Here is an 18,390-nt window from a genome sequence, read left to right as displayed (position 1 = left end):
GAGTGTTTAACTCCTGGGACACAGGGGTGACACCAAAGGAGGTAGAAAAGGATGAAAGGTCAAAAACCCACGCCATAGAGAAAGGACAGTTTGCTGCAAGTTCCCTCATAGTGGACTCCTGGCTTCTCTGGCTCAGCTCCACAGGAAGCAGGGCCTGCCGCCCAGTCTCCATCCAAAAGCCCCTGGCTTTTTTCTCTTCCCCTTAATCCCCTCCAAAGCCCAGAAGGGAGGGGGCGCTGGCTTCTCCATCACCCACAGTCTCAGGTTTGCCTGCCAGAGGACGTAATAATCAGTATTCCCAGGTATGTGATTCGGCCCACAGTTAAAACAGCTGTTTTCAATATTGTGCAGGCATCCTGGCTTCTGTTTGTGACTCCTCTCATTCCACTGTGCGATTTGAGATCTGCATTTCCTCAAAGAAGAGCAAGTTTTCCCACAAAGAACACAAAAATTCTTGGTAGATTTAAAATAACAACTTGCCCAATCTGAACACCCCTTTTCTTTATGGACCTTGGAAATAGGTTAATCAGGGTCAGGAAACAGAGTAAACAGACTCTGTCACAACTACTCGTCTTCCATTGCATAACTCTGTATTGTATTGCATGGTTTAAAAATGAATGAGTTTGCTTCTGTTCCAACCAAGCTTTATGGACACTGAAATATTAATTTCATATAATTTTAATGTATCACAAATGTTTTTATTTTTCAACCATTTAAAGATGCAAAAATCATTCTTAACTCTCTGGCCATACAAACCCAGGTGGCAAGTTGGATTTGGCTCCCAATAATTTGTCAACTCCTGGTGTAAACTCACCCTCTTAGAGTATATCTGAAGGGTAGAAACAATTAAAAATTTAAAACATCTATCAGTGTTTACAATTGCCAAAATCCAAGAGCTTGCTAAGCAATTGGTCAAAAGGAGAAAAAGGTATCAGTAGATGATGGAAAGCTAAATAGAGTTTTTTTTTTTAAGCACGTTTAAAACGTCCAAGGGGGTCAACTTAGAGAAAGTAGAAAACTGTTCTTCATAAACGGAAATATTTGGGATTGATCTTGTTCTCTACCAAGACATGTAAGAGGATATTAGTCATCTCTACAACAGTGTGTGTCGGGGAGGATGGGGGGCAAACGAGTGAAATGCAAAACCTCCTAAAAATGAGCAAAGAAAAGTAAATGTCTCTGACAGATCTCACAAGACCTTGTTCTGGACAGTCCAATTAAAAACGGCGTTTTAGAATTCAACCAGGGGGAGGGTGTAGCTCAACAGTAGAGTGCATGGCTAGCATGCACAAGGTCTTGGGTTCAATCCTCAGTACCTCCATTAAATAAATAAATCTAATTACCTCCCCGCCAAAAAAACAACAAAAAGAAAAAAAAAAACTGAGGGAGAGGGTATAGCTCAGTAGTAGACCGCGCGCTTAAAATGCGAGAGGTCCTGGGTTCAATCCCCAGTACCTCCAACAAAATAAATACGTAAATAAATAAATCTAATTACCTCCCCCCAAAGCAAAACAAAATTCAAACAAAGAAATGTAGGTTTTCTTCGGTATTACTCAGTAAATGTTTAAAATTAAGACAGCAATAAAATATTATTAGGAATATGATGGTAAAATCTTCAAAATGCTCAAAAAGTTTAGAGTGGTTGCTACTATGGGGAGAGGAAGTAATGAGGTTGGTGATTGTTTTCCATTGTTAGTACATAACACTTTACTCTGTATATGTAGTACTTTAAGGCAAAACTTTGTAAAGGTTAAATTTAAGAAAAGGAAAACGTGCGAGCGAGAACTCCGTTGCTGTGGCAACCCCGCGGCGCGGCGGGGCGCGGCGTCCCTCCGGTTCTCGGGCGTTCCACTCCCAAACCGCTCGGCCCCCACGCGAAGTGTCAGACCCTCCCCTTCCTGGTCCGAGCGGGCGGCGCCGCGCGGAGCGAAGCGCGAGCCGAGGCCCCGCCCCTCCAGTGTGACGGGAAGCGTTTCCGACCAGCGGGCTCCCCTCAAAACGCTGCCCCTCCCTTCCCCCGAGGGCGGTGCCCGGAGGAGGAAGCGCGCGGGCTGAGGCTCCGCCCCCTGCGGCAGAGCGTGTGGCGTCACTTCCGGCTTCTCTTCCCTGCTGTCCCGGTCGCGAGCTGTGAGGGGGTTAGCGTGTGTGCCGAACTCCTCGGAACCATGGTGAGTCTGGCTGCCTTGGCCGTGACCTAGGCCCGCCGTGGCCTGTCGTCCCCCGCAGTCCCCCGGCCCCTGTGTCTTCCCAGCGCCGCGGACTCCCGGCGTCTGTCCCCAGGCCCGCCGCACATGGCGCAGGCCGCGGCCTGTGGCCTGCGCCGGGCCGGCGGACAGGGCCCTCCCGGCGGACCGGGGATTGGCGGGGTTGGGCCTCAGGGCCAGCCTCTTCCGACCCGGCCTCTCCTCAGTCCCGGGACCCCGAGGCCCGTGGCTTATCCCGAGCGAAGAAATTTCTAGTGCACCGGGCGTGTCGGCCAGACGGGCCCCGCCCTCCCTCTTGGGGCGGAGCCTGGAGCCGCCCGAGGGCGCAGATGGAGGGAGCCGCTGCCTAGCTCCATGCGCCCGACGAGGCTCGCGCGAATGGCCTACCACCCCCGCCTGCCTTACCCTTAGTTTAAAAACTCGTGTTTGGTCTTGCCGTGCTTACAGTCAGTCTCTCTGGCATAGAATTTTAATTGCTGGAGCTCTTGTAGGTCCAGAAAGCAATGTCACCTGAGTCCCTCCCTCCGCTTTAAATAAATGACTACCCCAGTGATGCAGAGCTTCATTTGTTCGAGAAATTTCACTGTTCTGTAAATTAATTTTCTCTTAGATACTGTAAGTCTAGTGGAAGGTATCTAAGTGTATGTATTAAAGAATACCGCTACTGAGTATTCAGACTGATTCTTGGTTTTCCTTTTCAGGCGTCCCTTTCCCTCGCACCTGTTAATATCTTCAAGGCTGGAGCTGATGAAGAGAGAGCAGAGACAGCGCGTCTGGTAAGCCTTGTTTTTCCCATTCTTTTAAAGATATAGTAGTTTTTTTTTTAACAGCTTTAAGACCTTGAAGTTGATTTTGACTGTCTCTTTGATTTTCGTCCCCAGTCGTCTTTTATTGGTGCCATCGCTATTGGAGATTTGGTAAAGAGCACGTTGGGACCCAAGGGCATGGTAAGAAAAACGGGGAATTTTAATAATTGTTTTAGAGCCCTCAGTAGAAATACAATAACACACTTTTGAGGGATGTTTTTTGATCTTTAAAGCTCAGCTGTTAATTATACAAGTAAGATGTGTCTCTGCTAAAAATCAAAATGGTACCTATACAGCTAAAGTCCCCTTTGACCACCATTCCCAATGCCACTTCTCTCCCCAGTGACAGCCACTGTTAGCATTTGGATATAAGTATTCCCAACATTTTTGCTTTTATGTAGATGTATGTGTATCTAATGTATTATGTACTTTTATGTATTCTCATTGTGACAGATGATGTTTTGTCATAGGTGTTGTTTGTGTGTCCTTTTTCTGTAGTTCGGTTGTTTAAATTCATTTCAGTGTAAATAGATACAGTCTTTGTCCAATTATATTCTGCATCTTGTTTATTTTATAGTTCGCACTTATTACCGAATTGGGGGATACTTAGTTTGTGTACATTGCTTTTGCTATTACAGTACTGAAACAGCCCTATTCGTGTCTCTGTTCTCCTAGTGTCTTAGAGGTAGACACAGATAGACACCAAAATTTACTTATGGAAACCTTGCATTGGAAGAATTTTAATGGATACTGCCAAATAATCACTGAGACTATTTACACATCAGCAGTATATGAGAGTACTAACTGACCGTGCATTCTTCCAAATGTACTTATAACTTAACTTGATCCAAGTATGTTCCTTTTAGGACAAAATTCTATTAAGCAGTGGACGAGATGCTTCTCTTATGGTAACCAATGATGGTGCAACTATTCTAAAAAACATTGGTGTGGACAATCCAGCTGCTAAAGTTTTAGTTGGTGAGTCTGAGGATAATGTTTTGTTGACATTTTGAAACAATTTATATAGGCTGTCCTTTTTATTAATTGATACCTACTTTTTAACTGATTATTATCATAATTAATATACAAGTTTCTGGAGTGCCGTTACTTACTGATGGTAAAACTTGCATTTCAGACTGGAAAGTTCCTAAGAATTTTGAGGGCGGGTATAGCTCAAGTGGTAGAATGCCTACTTAGTATGCACAAGGTCCTGGGTTCAATCCCCAGAACCTCCTCTCAAAATAAACAAACCTAATTACCTCCCCCCACCAAAATAAAATTATTGAGTAATACAGTGATAAATAGAATACTAAAAAAAAGTTCCAAAAATTTGTCAGGTGAGGAAACCTAGATAAGTGAGATTTAAATTGGTAGTGGGTATGTTTGGAGAATTTGGTAAGCCACCAAGCAGTAGTTTAAAAAGCAGGATCAAACATAAATGAGTTAATGACTAGGTTTTTTCCCCCCCAGATATGTCGAGGGTTCAGGATGATGAAGTTGGTGATGGCACTACCTCTGTCACTGTTCTAGCTGCAGAACTACTAAGGGTAATTCACCTGAGCAACTTCAACCTCTTCTTACTGTTTTTTTCTGTTGTTGTTGTTCTTGGGGGTTTTTTTTTTTGCTACTGTGGTTTTGAGTATCAAGTAATCAAGTTCTTCCTACAAATTTACTGTTAACGAGTGTTTTCCCCCTTTTTATTAATAGGAAGCGGAATCTTTAATTGCAAAAAAGATTCATCCACAGACCATTATTGCGGGCTGGAGAGAAGCCACAAAGGCAGCAAGACAGGCTCTGTTGAGTTCTGCAGTCGACCATGGGTTGGTATACCGAAATACTGTTTTAAGCATTTAACTTTTTTTTGAAAATATGCTCAGTGCGGGAAGTCTAAAGAACAGTGAAAAGCATACACAAACATTGATCCTGTTGCCTCGTCCTGCCTCTACAACCAAGAAAACCCCACAGTACCCCCCAGAGGTAGTCACTAAAGTTTGGGTTTCCAGTTTTTTTGCATATATAATCACAGTAGACAGATCAGACAGTATTATTGTATAGAGGGTTTTTGAAGTCTCTTTAAGCAAGTTGAATAACAAGCACATTTCTGGGTGTCAATATTTTCTGTAATACTAGTTTTAATAGAGGTATGCATTTGCTTATGGGACTGTGCTATAATTTACCTATCTATATTTGGAGAATTGTATTTTGACAGTTTTTAGCTTTATAATGTGAAAAACTTGTCACCCAAAAGTAAGTGTAGTTGCTTGGTTTGAAGGTATGTGTATTTAAAGACATTTTTATTTATATTACAAATAATCCTCCTAAAAAAGATTTATTTACAGTCCCACAAGGTGTATAATAATGCCTCTTTTCCCATGGTCTTGAAATTTTTGTTTGTTTCTCTTTTAGTAGTTTGCCAGTTGGTAGGAGAAGTGTCCTTCAATTTGTATCTTTGATTACTGATAAGATTCTTTTCATATTACTTAGAGCCCTGACTAGTTGAGGTGAAAGTACTTACTTACAAACCAGCTATCTGATAAATTTTGAAAAGCAAAACAGGGTAATAACTTTGGAGAAACATTTCAAAAACAGACATGAGTTTCTTTGTTTGTTTGTTTTTAGTTCTGATGAAGTTAAATTCCGTCAAGATTTAATGAACATTGCGGGAACAACATTATCCTCAAAACTTCTTACTCATCACAAAGACCACTTTACTAAGTTAGCTGTAGAAGCTGTTCTCAGACTGAAAGGCTCTGGTAACCTGGAGGCAATTCATGTCATCAAGAAGCTAGGAGGAAGTCTGGCAGATTCCTATTTAGATGAAGGTATGTATGGTGTTGGATATGGGAGAAGACGTTTTGATCAGATGTTGAAAGCTAAGTACTAAGGAAATTCTCTTTTAGTCAGGACTAGTGACTCTTTATAAAGCCAGAAAACTGTATGTAAGGACGTAAATCATATAGCAGCCTTTTTTGTCATCTTAATCTATTTGTTATATAGAGAGTGTGCTTCATCAAATCCCAGCGTTTCTTTGGTAACTTCTAGGTTTTACTTTATACCATGAAATAAATTGTAGTCTCTAATAAAGAGAAATTGTAGTTTTCTTTTACTAGAAGTCAGCTGTTGTCAAATGGCACTTTGTCCAGGACTGCATGTGTTCTCCAGGAAGGGTCTGGGTAACACACCATTTAGTTGGCAGGTGTTGAGGGTTTGTTTCTGGTGTTCTTAAAGAGTGATGAATGATTCTTAGCAACTGCTATTTCCTTAGTAATACTGTATTTTGTTCTTAGAGTATGGATTTTTCAAAGCATCTTTGTATTATGTTTACTTCACAGAATGGCCTGTAGAGAGTATAGCATTCTCTTCCATAGAGAAGGGAAAAGAGGAGTAAGTTGTGCTGTACGATTTCTGCTTTACCAGTGGTTTGAGGTCTGGGTTTTGTTGTTTGTTGTTTCGAGGGAGTAACAATTCTGAATATTCTTAGTTGAATTTACATGCAAGGGCTGTGTGGCATTTCTAATAGAGGTGGTGGTAGGGAAAGATAATTAAAACAAGGATAGCTACCAATCTTGAATGTCTGCTCTGTGCCAGGTGTTCTAGTTAGAATTTTACTTCAACTCTCATTTATTTCTCAGGATGTTGACCCAGTGAGTGAAATTTAAGTTCAGCTGAATAGAGCAGAAAATCAAGGTGATAATGCTTAGTGAGGTAGAAGTTACGTATGCATCTAAAAAGAGCCCAGAGAGGGAGGCGGTACTCAGTTCACATGGTAGTTCCATGTCAGCAGGTTCCTGGGCCGGTAACTAGCATCTTTGCCCCTGGTGATCTTCCTGCTTATAGCTGAATAGCTGAAGTTGAATAGTTTGTCCAAGGTTGCTTACGTAGCGTGTAAGCAGCATAGGCGTGACGGGCCAGGTTGGTCTCACTCTGCTGTCGCTGGCTTTTCATTTTATCACCAGCCTCAGTTCTTTAAGAAGTTCAGTCATCTCTAGCAGTACCCTGTGTATCTAATCTACAGCTGGTTTTCTTTTGTGTTGGTTTTAAGCTAATGAAAGTGGACTTAATGTCTTTACATTGCAGCCCACACAACCTGCACATGTAGTATATGTCGGAGACAACAGATTCAAAATGCTGTTTATTCTTTTTCAAAAAATTAATTTTTTAGTGAACTATAGTTGCTGTACAGAAATGCTCTTTTACTCTTAATATTTCTGCTGTGCTCTTATATTTCCTATTTTGCATGTTTTTAAATGATCTGCTAAATTGATTTTATGATCACTGCTTTATAGGTTCTAGGAGCTTGGTGAATTGGACTTAAATGCATTCTTTGAAAAAGTAATTTGATAAAGCAGGTTACTTTAAAAGATTTATTAATGCAGCTTTGAAGTATTTAATACAATACTGTTATTATATTGTAGGCTTTCTGTTGGATAAAAAAATTGGAGTTAATCAACCAAAGCGAATTGAAAATGCTAAAATTCTTATTGCAAATACTGGTATGGATACGGACAAAATAAAGGTATGTTAGCTACATTTCTTGGAATTCTGATTACTAGCTGCTATAAACTCAGGCTTGAAGTCAGTTACCTTAAAAAAAAACCCTAGGATATATATGAATATATGTAAATATGTACACACACACATGCACATGTAGTTTTTGGTATATTTACAAAAAAAAGTTTATGCTATGAAACTGTGTGTGATGAGAGTGATGCTATTTTTTTATGCTTTCCTTTGTCTCAGATATTTGGTTCCCGGGTAAGAGTTGATTCTACAGCAAAGGTTGCTGAAATTGAACATGCGGAGAAGGAAAAAATGAAGGAGAAAGTGGAACGTATTCTTAAGCATGGGATAAATTGCTTTATTAACAGGTCTGTGTACGCTTGTGCTAACAATATTTGTGATAATCTAAGAAAGGATTTTTTTTGTGAAGTTTGAGAAAGGTACTTTTATATTGAATTTAGTGATCTGATATTTAGGAAGTGTTTTTTCCAAGTATAAATACAGTTGTATAGCAGAACATTTGCATTACAATTATTTTAGTGCAAATTTTTGTTAATATACTTGACTAAACTTTTTTGTATCAACAATAACAGTCTTCTGATTTGGCAGTTACATTAGTTTTGGCAGTAGTATGCATATATTTTGGAAGAGAGATTTAATTCCACATTCAACGATGGGGTTCTGAAGTAGCATAGGAATAAAAGAACAAAGAGGTGAAAAGTATTAAGAGGTTTAGGGCTTATCTTTAATTCGTATGAAAAACAAATGTGTAACCTTCCCCGTGTGGTGTTTTTGGGGTTTTTTTGTTTTGTTTTTTGTAAATTGAGCTAAAGCATATATATTCTTTTATTTTGTCCTGCAACCACTGTGAAGTAACAAGTACAAACATAAAATAAAGGTTGCCTGCTATGGCTCTTTCAGTAAATACATTATGTACTTTTTTTCTTCTGTAAATTCAGGTAGAACCAACTCAAAACAAAGGGGAATGTGATGGCTAGAGACTCCTAGCACAGCACGATACTGCTTTCACAGTAATGGCTGGGGCTGGTGCTCTTTCCAGTGCTTTGCTCCCAGACCCACGTATACAACCTTGGGTGAACTGCACCTGCCTGCCTCCTCTCTCTCTGCCTCATGCCTCTGATCATTAGAACACTTTCCTATGTGTTCTTAATTGTCAGTATCTAAGGGTTTTTTGGTTGTTGAGACTGGTGAAAATACCAGGAGGAACAGGGCAGTTCAGTCTGTGAAAAGGCAGTAGTTAACTTTGAGAGAGATTTACTGCTTTATGAAAAGTTGAACGATGTTTTTTTCATATTTCATTTATAGGCAGTTAATTTACAATTATCCTGAACAGCTCTTCGGTGCTGCTGGTGTTATGGCTATTGAGCATGCAGATTTTGCAGGTGTGGAACGCCTCGCTCTTGTCACAGGTATGAGGAAAAGACATTAATTTCAAACAAACATTATAATCATTCTTGGATTTACTGAGTGTTAATGTATGTAACTCATTGCTGAAAGTACAAAGAAACCCCTTTAAGGAACCTAGAACATAAACAGTTAATCTGAAATCTGACTTACATCTTTACTTACATTATTTTTAATATACCAGATTATATGCCGGCTTTGCCATGTGTGTATATTTATTTTTTAATGTTGTTTTAAAGATAACTACATCTTTTCTCACAAACCCCACAGGACCTCTGTCCTAAACATAGTCTAAATTGAAGATTAAAAAAGGAGTTTTAAGTCTTCCCTAGTATACTCATATAATTCTAGTGCTAAGTGAGTTGTTGAATGCTTTATGCCCTCTGTGGTAGGTGGTACAGAATAGTAACCACGTTGAACATTTAACCATAAGCCAAAGAATGGGTCAAGTACAAAACATTGCTTTTGTTAATTTTTAAAAATTTATGGAAGTAATAAATATTGAAATAAGCATGAAACAGTCCAGCAGTGTGTGATGACAAGTTAGTATACTCCAGCACCCTTCAGTGGAGGTAGGAATTTTACAATCCCAGTGTGGACTGCAAAGTGTGTTTACGAATGTGTCTACATCAAAATGACATGGAGTGCGATTGGTCACATTTTGTTGTAACGGTTTTTAAAGTAACCACTAAGCGGAAGATGGGGGATAGCTCACGTGGTGGGGCGTATATTGAGCATGCACAAGGTCCTGGGTTCAATCCTCGGTACCTCCTCCAGAACACAAATAAGTAAGTGAATCTAATTATCCCCCCCCCAAAAAAACATTTAAAGTAACTGCTGAGTAGCCCTTGGAAACCAAGATGACAGTCTTTATTCTCTAATTTTCAGGCCTTTGGAAATGAATGAATAGGTTGGAAAGTTGAATAGCAGCCTGCCAGTGAGAATTGAGGGGCATGGGGTTTGAGGTGTAAAGCTGCTCGGAACATCAGGTTCCGTTTGGAACAGCTGTGTGTTTTAGAAGAAATTGAAATTAAAATTAGTAATGACTATAGATAGTAGCATTGGTTTCATCTCAGAATAACTTTTTAAGCCGTTTTTAGTTTGAGAAGCATAGTCTCCTGACCTAAGCAGACGTTTTCCTTTTGTTAATTACTTGGCGGTGTGTTTACTTGCTTTGAAGGTACTTCATACATGTTGCTTAAGGTGATAAAACTTACAATGCCCATGTTTCTGTAATTCTTCTCTTAAAGCAGCAGGATTAAAGATACGACATAAGAATAAATGTGAATGATGGCACATTCGTGATATGAGTTGCTATCAGAAGGGCTTGCTATGGTATGATGCCACATACAGCCAGAAGAAAATTCACTGGTCCAAGCGCACCAATTGTATGGCTGTGAAGTTGGCCTTGTGGTGGCTCCCGTTGTAGTAACTCATCTGTTGCCAAGATGTGTGAAATTGGTTCTTGCAGTTGTCTAGAAATAATTTGTAAGCAGATGGCAGCTGAGTGAGTGAGTGAGTGTAGGACAAGTGAAAATTCTCACAAGCCAGATTGGTCTTCTTTAGGGGAGGTGATGTCCTGGACAGCCATTGTGTCTCATGTCTAGGACACACAGCAGTCTCAGGAGTTTGCCAAGCAAAAAGTAAGAACTTCAACCCTACAGATTATACAGATTATAAACTATCATTTATACAGAGTATAAATGAGCAGAGTTGGGAAGACTAGAGTCCTTTTTACAAGTTAGTTATAAAACAGAAATAAAGCATCAGTCATTGAGATTGATCAGTAAGGAGTGGAAAAGGGGGTTGATTGATGCTGGAGGGAATCGATTAAAAGAGTAGTGAGCTAGAGAAAAGGAATTTAAAATGGAAACCGAACTTGCTTGCTTAAGAGCTAAGAAAGGAAATGTTTACAGCGTGGAAGATGGAGGGAAAATAGGAATTGATGTAAGACCTAAGGAGTAAAATGAATTTACTTTTTGACTCCTCATTAAGTTTGCTCTGGGAAGTCCTCAGTATCCATTTCCCCCTTTTCTAGGCTTTTTAGGCGCTCCTGACATTTCAGTTATTGTGATAATTAACAGATACCAGATGCTCACTATTTTAAGCAGTTCCTAATGTCAGTACGTACTAAGACTAGTCCAGTATTTTCATAATTTGTTTTGGAATATTGGATCTCAAGAGACCTGGTCTTCCAGACTGGATTCTGAAGAGAATCTGAATTTAAATTCAGACTGAAAGTTAGTCTCAGTTGAGGTGATACTATGCAGCGTGTGTATATAGGTCTGAAATCAGATTGCTTATACTGAACTACAGCTTCATGTTTGTTTGGACTGTGTAACTTTGGATGAGAAACTAAGCATCTCTTTACCTCAATCTTACTGTTTCTAAATGGGTTAATAAATGACCCCTCTCTTATTAGGGCTGTTATGAAGGTCAGGTAATTGTTATTTTGTATGAAGTGTCTCAAAGAGTGCTTGGCATATAGTGAGCAATCAACTTAAATATTGTGTTTTCTGTTCATTACTGCTTGTTGGAAAACAAATGTTAAACCTGCTATGCATTTAGTGAATGTGTATTTTTGTTCATAGGTGGTGAAATTGCCTCTACCTTTGACCACCCAGAACTGGTGAAGCTTGGAAGTTGCAAACTTATTGAGGAAGTCATGATTGGAGAAGACAAACTCATTCACTTTTCTGGGGTAGCCCTTGGTGAGTGATTATGTAGATCATGGTTTAGGTTCCTAAATCTATGGTAGGCTCTGTTGAAGTGAAACAGTTACTGTAGTTACTAAAATACATGTCTTAATTCTTGAGAAAAATGGTGTATGTTAATTTCAGTCTCTTGAGGGCAGCCTCCTGTTATTCTTGTCTCTGGGAACAGTGCGTATTCAACATAATTGTTACAGATAACTGAGAACTGTTAGGAACAATTTTTAGCAAAGAGAATATGTAACAATGGAAGACATGATAGCTTTCAAAACCAAATAATACAACCTGCATAAATAATTGAAGATGAAGTTTTATGTTTGATAACTAAGTATTTACTGTGACATAAGAACATTATCTTTTTTAACTTCAGGTGAGGCTTGCACCATTGTTCTACGTGGTGCCACTCAGCAGATTTTAGATGAAGCAGAAAGATCTTTGCATGACGCTCTTTGTGTTCTTGCCCAAACTGTGAAAGATCCTAGAACAGTTTATGGAGGAGGTAAGCATTTGAAAAATACTGAACTTATTTTATTTCTTAAAATGTAAAAATGACTTTTGCTTTAATAGGCTTTACAGGAAATTTATATTGCCTTTGCACTTAATTTTTAAGTGCTTGGTATATCTTAAGGGCAGTCAGTACTTTAGTGTCTTGGAGACAATTAAGTATAAATGAAATTTTAATCTGTAGGCTGTTCGGAGATGCTGATGGCTCACGCTGTGACACAGCTTGCCAATAGAACACCGGGCAAGGAAGCTGTTGCGATGGAGTCTTACGCTAAAGCCCTGAGAATGGTAAGTGAATGAAAGACTTGAACTTATATTTTGTAGGTATTGATGGTTTTTAAATGAGTACATTTTTCTACGTTGGACAGAAAATGTTTACTTTCTTGGCCTTAAAAGAATTGGTTCACACAGCTTAAATTTGATTTTGGAGTTTATCTTCTTTATGAGCAGTAATTAAAAGGAAGCAGATTTTGCATTGTTTCTAAATGTATAATTTTAGAAAGCTTTTTCTTCTAGTTTGTAAATTAACCTTTTTTGTGTGGAATAAATAGTTTACTGTGTCTTCTTCACTTCATAGTTGCCAACTATCATAGCTGACAACGCAGGCTATGACAGTGCAGACCTGGTGGCCCAGCTCCGAGCTGCCCACAGTGAAGGCAATACGACCGCCGGCCTGGGTAAGAAGGCAGTGGGGACTTTAACCTTGTGGTTGTCGAGAGTCACTCTACCATTCTCTCTCTCTTTTTTTTTTTTTGGTAAAGATAAATTCTCTTAATAGCCATGTGGAAGATTCCTGTGACCCTTGCCTTTATAACCATTATACTTTCTAGGAAAGTGTTTAACTTCATAATCTCAACCCTGCCAAAACATTATTATTCAGTAAGGGGAATAAAACTAGTTAGAAGATTTGTAACAGGTTTGTTATATAATGACTACAGGATTTAAATACATAAAAACAGTATTTATGTTCTGAAATAAGTGTGAATTTTACTCTGTCTCTTACAGTGTTAACTCCTAAACTCACAGTAAACTTAATCTGAGATATTTTTGAGTACAGATATCTGATAACATACATAAAAGTGGCCAAAAAACAGATTTAATTCAGATTGAAAAATTTCCCAACAGCCTGTCTAGGACATTAAAGGGACAGACTTCGAGGGTAGATAATCCTGTCACTGGGCAAGAGAGCTAGTGAATAATCTGTCAGAAGATGAAGGGTGGGCAGAGGGTATGGTTCAAGTGGTAGAGTGCATGCTTAGCATGCTGGAGGTCCTGGGTTCAATCCCCAGTAACTCCTCTAAGAATAAATCAATGAATAAATGTAAATACTTCCCCCCACCAAAAGAAAAAATGGCCTTTAGAAAATGAAGGGCGATTCTAACAGGAAGAAAAGTAGGTGACTTCTAAATTCTCTTCCAGTTCTTAGGAATCCGTGGTATAATCAGTGATGAGCAAATTTTCTGCAGTTTTATTTATAGATAAAGATCAGTGATTCAGTGTTCTGTTAAATTTTCTGTCATTTGACATAAGTTGCCCTCTGTTAATACAGATGATCAATTGTTGAGTTTTTAATTCTAAAGGTTTTTCTTGAGTGCTAGGCTGAGAATGCACTAAGTTTGAGTAATTGGTTGTAGCCTTTTTTTTTTTATAAGTCAGGATTCATCTTGTTAGGCCATTAGGTGTGTTTTGATACAGTTAAGACTGTAGTTGTTAATTTAGTAAATGCTTTTCAGATATGAAGGAAGGTACCGTTGGAGACATGGCCTTACTGGGTATAACAGAAAGTTTCCAAGTGAAGAGACAAGTTCTTCTAAGTGCAGCCGAAGCAGCAGAGGTGATTCTTCGTGTGGACAACATCATTAAAGCAGCACCAAGGTATTGTAACACTTCAGAGAGACATTTCTCAGGGAAAATTAACATGGAAGCAAAAAACTGGTAGCTGCATATATTTGATAACTATTGTTAATAGAAAATGGAGCCATCTTGTCTAGATAGCAGTATTACGCAAGTTACTTAAAATCTGTAGCACAACTCAGATTTAAGCCAGAAAGGCTTAGTTAGTGGGTAACACAGGGTAGCCCTCACAATTGAAAGGGCACATAAAGAACCAGGTGTGGGAAGGTCGAAAACCAGAGAGCAGGAAGGTGGGAGGTGCAGTAGTAAGAACTGGCGTCTTTTTACCAGGGTGAGTTGGCGCCGTCATACTCTGTCCTGGGTGAACTTCTCCATATGTACTTTCTTAAGCACATAATGTGCATAGTTCTGTACATGGTCCTATTCCAGCAGCTTTTCTAAGATGAAAATTCTTTTAAAAACTCATTCACACAAAAATGATTTAGTGGCCAGGAAAATCTTAACATTTGAAGATTCAGCAGTCACCAAAACCATGTATTTTACCTGCTAGTGGAGGCTCAGGGCGATGAAAGGGAATGGTGGCTTGGACCAGTAGATTGAGGTGAAGGTGGTGAAAATCGGTTGATAATAGATCTATTTTCGAAGGTAGACCCGGCAATATTTGATGATAGATTGGATTTAAGGTCTGAGAGGAAAGGGGATTAAGGATAATTCAAGAGTTTTTGTTGAGAAAAATAGGAGTTTCTTTTATCTGAGGTGGGAGAGGCTTTTTAAGGGAAGATGGGGATTGTCAGCTTTGGCCATTTGAGATGTTTGTTGAGAAAGCAGTTAGTTGGATAGTTGCGTCTGTAGTTTAGGGGAGAAGTTCAAGCTGGAGTTACAAGTTTGTCAGCCTGTATGTGATATTTAGAGCGTGAGACTAATATAAAATTTTAAAGGTGGGGGGGTTGCCATTGAGGTAGGAGGAAAACCAAGGGAAATGTGTGTCCCAGAAGCTAAATGAAGGAAGTATTTGAGAGGAGGGGTGATCAACTGCCAAAATGATACAAATAGATCGAGTAAGATAAAGGACTGAAAAATTGACCTTAAAAATTGGATTTAGCAACAGAGGCAGTTGGCAGGCTTGACAAGCAGTTGTAGTGGAGTGGTGGGGGCAGAGAGGTGTGAAGTAAATTCCATAGAGGCGGGGGAAAGAGGAATTGGAGGAAGTGTATATAGACTGTTTTTTCAGGGACTGGTTTGTGACTGGGAGCAGAGAAGTGGGGTAGTAGCTAGAGGAGGTGTGGGCCTTACTGTGAAAATTCAGTGGGTTTGAGTTGGAGCAGTTTCAGAGGAGGTGATTGACGCAGAAGCAGGGCACAGTCCACCAGCAGCTGCCAGGAGCTCAGAGGACAGGAGGTTTGTGCGTAGCAGCAGGAGGGAAGTAGGAATGTTACTGGGAAATTACGCCTTTAATGGACTAAGTTGCAGACCTTTCTTTGTGCAGACCCTGCAGCGCTCCTCTCAGTGGCTTTTGTGGATGGCAGCTGTCCTCTACTGTTAGCAGAACGAAAGGGTAGAAAGTAGTGGTTTGGGTGTAGAGAGAAAAGCTGAAATGGTATTCAGATCTCTGGTCGTGTAGTGGAAGGCTCTGGGCTGAAGTCTGGAGAGTGCTCCTGGTATGGGAGGGCAGGGTAATGAGGAGCAGCCATTTTGAAATGGAAAATGGTGAAGGAAGGCAAAGTTGACAAAGTTTTCTTGAAATCAGTGCCACCAAAAGTGGTTAAATGCAGTTACGTTTTCTGTTCTCTTCAAACACAGTGAAAGCACAAGGAAACTGGGTTGTATAACTGAAATGCTCTGACGGGGGTCGAGGTCAGGGAGCCACACCCACCCTGAGGTCTCAGCAGTAGCTGGCACCCTCGGCCACACTAGAAGTGTATGCTGGAGTGTTTCGTTCGTTCTGGTGTCACTGATTTTGAAGTTTAAGTGTCTTAAATATGTGAGAAATTCTGAGTAATTTGCAGTGAAAAAACATGAATGATTTGTTGAAGTTGGCCTTCCCAAACGTACTGGACTGTGGGCTGCTTTTCATACTCATTATTAACCCCCAGGGACTTATTTTTCAGACCAGTGCTTTGTGGCAGCTGCTTGATGACTTTTTCTGTATTAACATCCTTTGGTCATACTCCTGTAAGCTACCAGGGTTAGGTGGCCCCGTTTGCTGTACTTTGGGTCTGTTTTTACGGTTTTTCCTGCTTCTCTTACCTGTCGTGTTTGCCTCTAGAAGCAGGGTCTCCATGGGCATTAAGTAAACTTTGCTAGTTCTCTGCCATGCCCCCTTGCCGAGAGGTTTGCTGTATGGTCAATAGAGAATAAGAATTTGTCATCAGAGGTGTGAGAGGCACTGTGGGCACACTTCAGTGAGTTACTCAACCCCATCACACTGCTTCATTTAGAGCAGTGATGCAGACAGAGGTTTTCATTTTAAAGCTCCAGAGCCTTGTCATTTTACAACTTCTGATTGAGAGAACCGTCTTTTGACTAATTTAGTGAAATGTCCTAACATATTTAGTTAAAAACATAAATTAATGAATTTTTGGAGAATGCTATTTGGTTAGGATGAGAAGGTGAGAACTGAATACGGACAGATCTTCACATTCCACAGATTTTGTTCTCTTACTAATACAATAATTAAGAGATGTTAATTATGAAGTAGGAACATCCTTGTTAAATATTACAATTGATTTTAATAAGATTAGGATCCTGGCTGTGTTTGTGTTTGATATAGACCTTTGGTTTACAGTCACACTTTTCATTTTCACTGTTGCCTTTTTTCTTAAGTGTATGTTCTGTGATGTTTACAGGAAACGTGTTCCTGATCACCACCCCTGTTAAGCATTCCCATATGCTGTTGAGCTCTGGACCAGTTCGTAGCAAAGTTGTGTTTGAAAGACTTCGAGCTTCTGAAAGAAGACTGTAGAGTCGAAGTTTATCTGTGGCTGTTATATCCTTAAGTTTGGACATTTAACTGACCTTCTATTTTAACATGGGTCTAATTTATTTGCTGTTTCATTTCCCATAAAATTCATTTGATTTAAGAGTTCATTACTCATACTGTGCATCAAAATAAAAATTTGAACAATTACTTGGTCCTTACCTGACTTAGTGATTTGTACCCTGTTTTAACTGCTTAATGGGAGTGGAGGATTGTACTTACAGTTTGGAGTTTATTTAGCTTGACTGACATAATCATTTATGGAAAAACTATGTTGATTAATGTGAATCCAAGTCAGATGTGATAAATACACATTAACCTTTTGATTCTCAATCATACATAATTTTTATTAACCATTTTGTTTTGTGAAAGTACCATATACTTCAGTGCATTTTTGAAGTTGTGTAGTCTAAGTAGTGTCTCCTACGTAGGAAAAAATTATGGTGGTTTCCGTTACTTCAGGTGTGAGTTATATTTTAAATGGTTGCTGCAAGCAGCTTCAGCACTGCTAATACTTTACAGGGTAATACTCTCCTAAAGGAGATAGATGTGGTTAGACATAAGCATTACTGTTTTGTTAAGGGTTTTTTGTTTTTATAAGAGTGTGCTGATTTGATGGTTTAAAGGTGAATTTCGGCTCGGAGGTAATGAATAGATCGCTGTGTAGCAGGACGCACAGGAAGTGAAGCAAAGCCCAACAGTGGTTTCCATGGGCGTCCCATGGAGGGACACTCCGTTTCTGCAGAGGAACGTAGGAGTTCCCAAAGACACTCTGATAAGCCACCCCGTTCTGTTTTGCTCTTGTGTGAAAGCTTGCCTCAGCATTTTAATATTACTCGTTAGGAGCTATTAAAACTGAAAAATTTGTTTTTGGTTGTGATACTAGTTTATATCCTACACATTCACATAAAGGAGAAACTTCCTAGATTGCCAAAGAGAATTACACAGATTTTTACTTTTTTCACTTTTCTAAACGTTAATAGCAATACTGTTTGCAGTGTAATGTTTTCACAGTACTTTATCACACGTAGCATCAGTACTCATCCCACAGCTCGGGTAGGTGGAGCAGTTAGGCATTTCCTGACCTAGAAAACCTGCAACTCAGAAACAGCAAATATGGAAGCAGTGAGTTTTTCTTCATTTTCACAAGACTTCAGTGACACGGAAATAGAGATTTTTGGAATGTACGTTAATAGTTAACTGCGTAGAAATTGTCTGAGTGCTCAGGGTTTTTAAAGCCGTCCTAGCAGCCTCCTGCTTCTCCTAGAGGAAGGGCAACACGTGTGCTGGTTATTCTTTCACTCTCCTCAAGTCAGGATCCGTTCTTCGCCTGCTCGAGGCCGTGGGGCTTCCCTCGGTGCCCGGCTCCCGGCTCCCTGTGGACTGGATTCCTGTGGTTTAACTCGGGA

General features: G+C 39.7%; 1 protein-coding gene across 1 annotated transcript; it reads left to right on the top strand.

Annotated features, from left to right (window-relative positions):
- Positions 1-2,041: 2,041 nt before the first annotated feature.
- CCT2 (chaperonin containing TCP1 subunit 2) lies at positions 2,042-17,131 on the top strand. Its single transcript, XM_006197817.4, has 16 exons — positions 2,042-2,168; positions 2,906-2,980; positions 3,086-3,151; positions 3,877-3,988; positions 4,481-4,557; positions 4,718-4,830; positions 5,630-5,832; positions 7,426-7,526; positions 7,751-7,878; positions 8,837-8,940; positions 11,527-11,646; positions 12,017-12,145; positions 12,335-12,438; positions 12,728-12,827; positions 13,884-14,025; positions 16,851-17,131. The coding sequence occupies exons 1-16, from the start codon at positions 2,166-2,168 to the stop codon at positions 16,879-16,881; spliced, it is 1,608 nt and encodes a 535-aa protein (XP_006197879.1). The 5' UTR covers positions 2,042-2,165; the 3' UTR covers positions 16,882-17,131.
- The last annotated feature ends 1,259 nt before the right edge of the window (positions 17,132-18,390 follow it).

This window comes from Vicugna pacos, chromosome 12 (assembly GCF_048564905.1).
Source record: "Vicugna pacos chromosome 12, VicPac4, whole genome shotgun sequence".
NCBI classification, from domain to species: domain Eukaryota; kingdom Metazoa; phylum Chordata; class Mammalia; order Artiodactyla; family Camelidae; genus Vicugna; species Vicugna pacos.
Note: the sequence above shows the minus strand (reverse complement) of the source record. Positions and strands in the feature narration are given on the sequence as shown.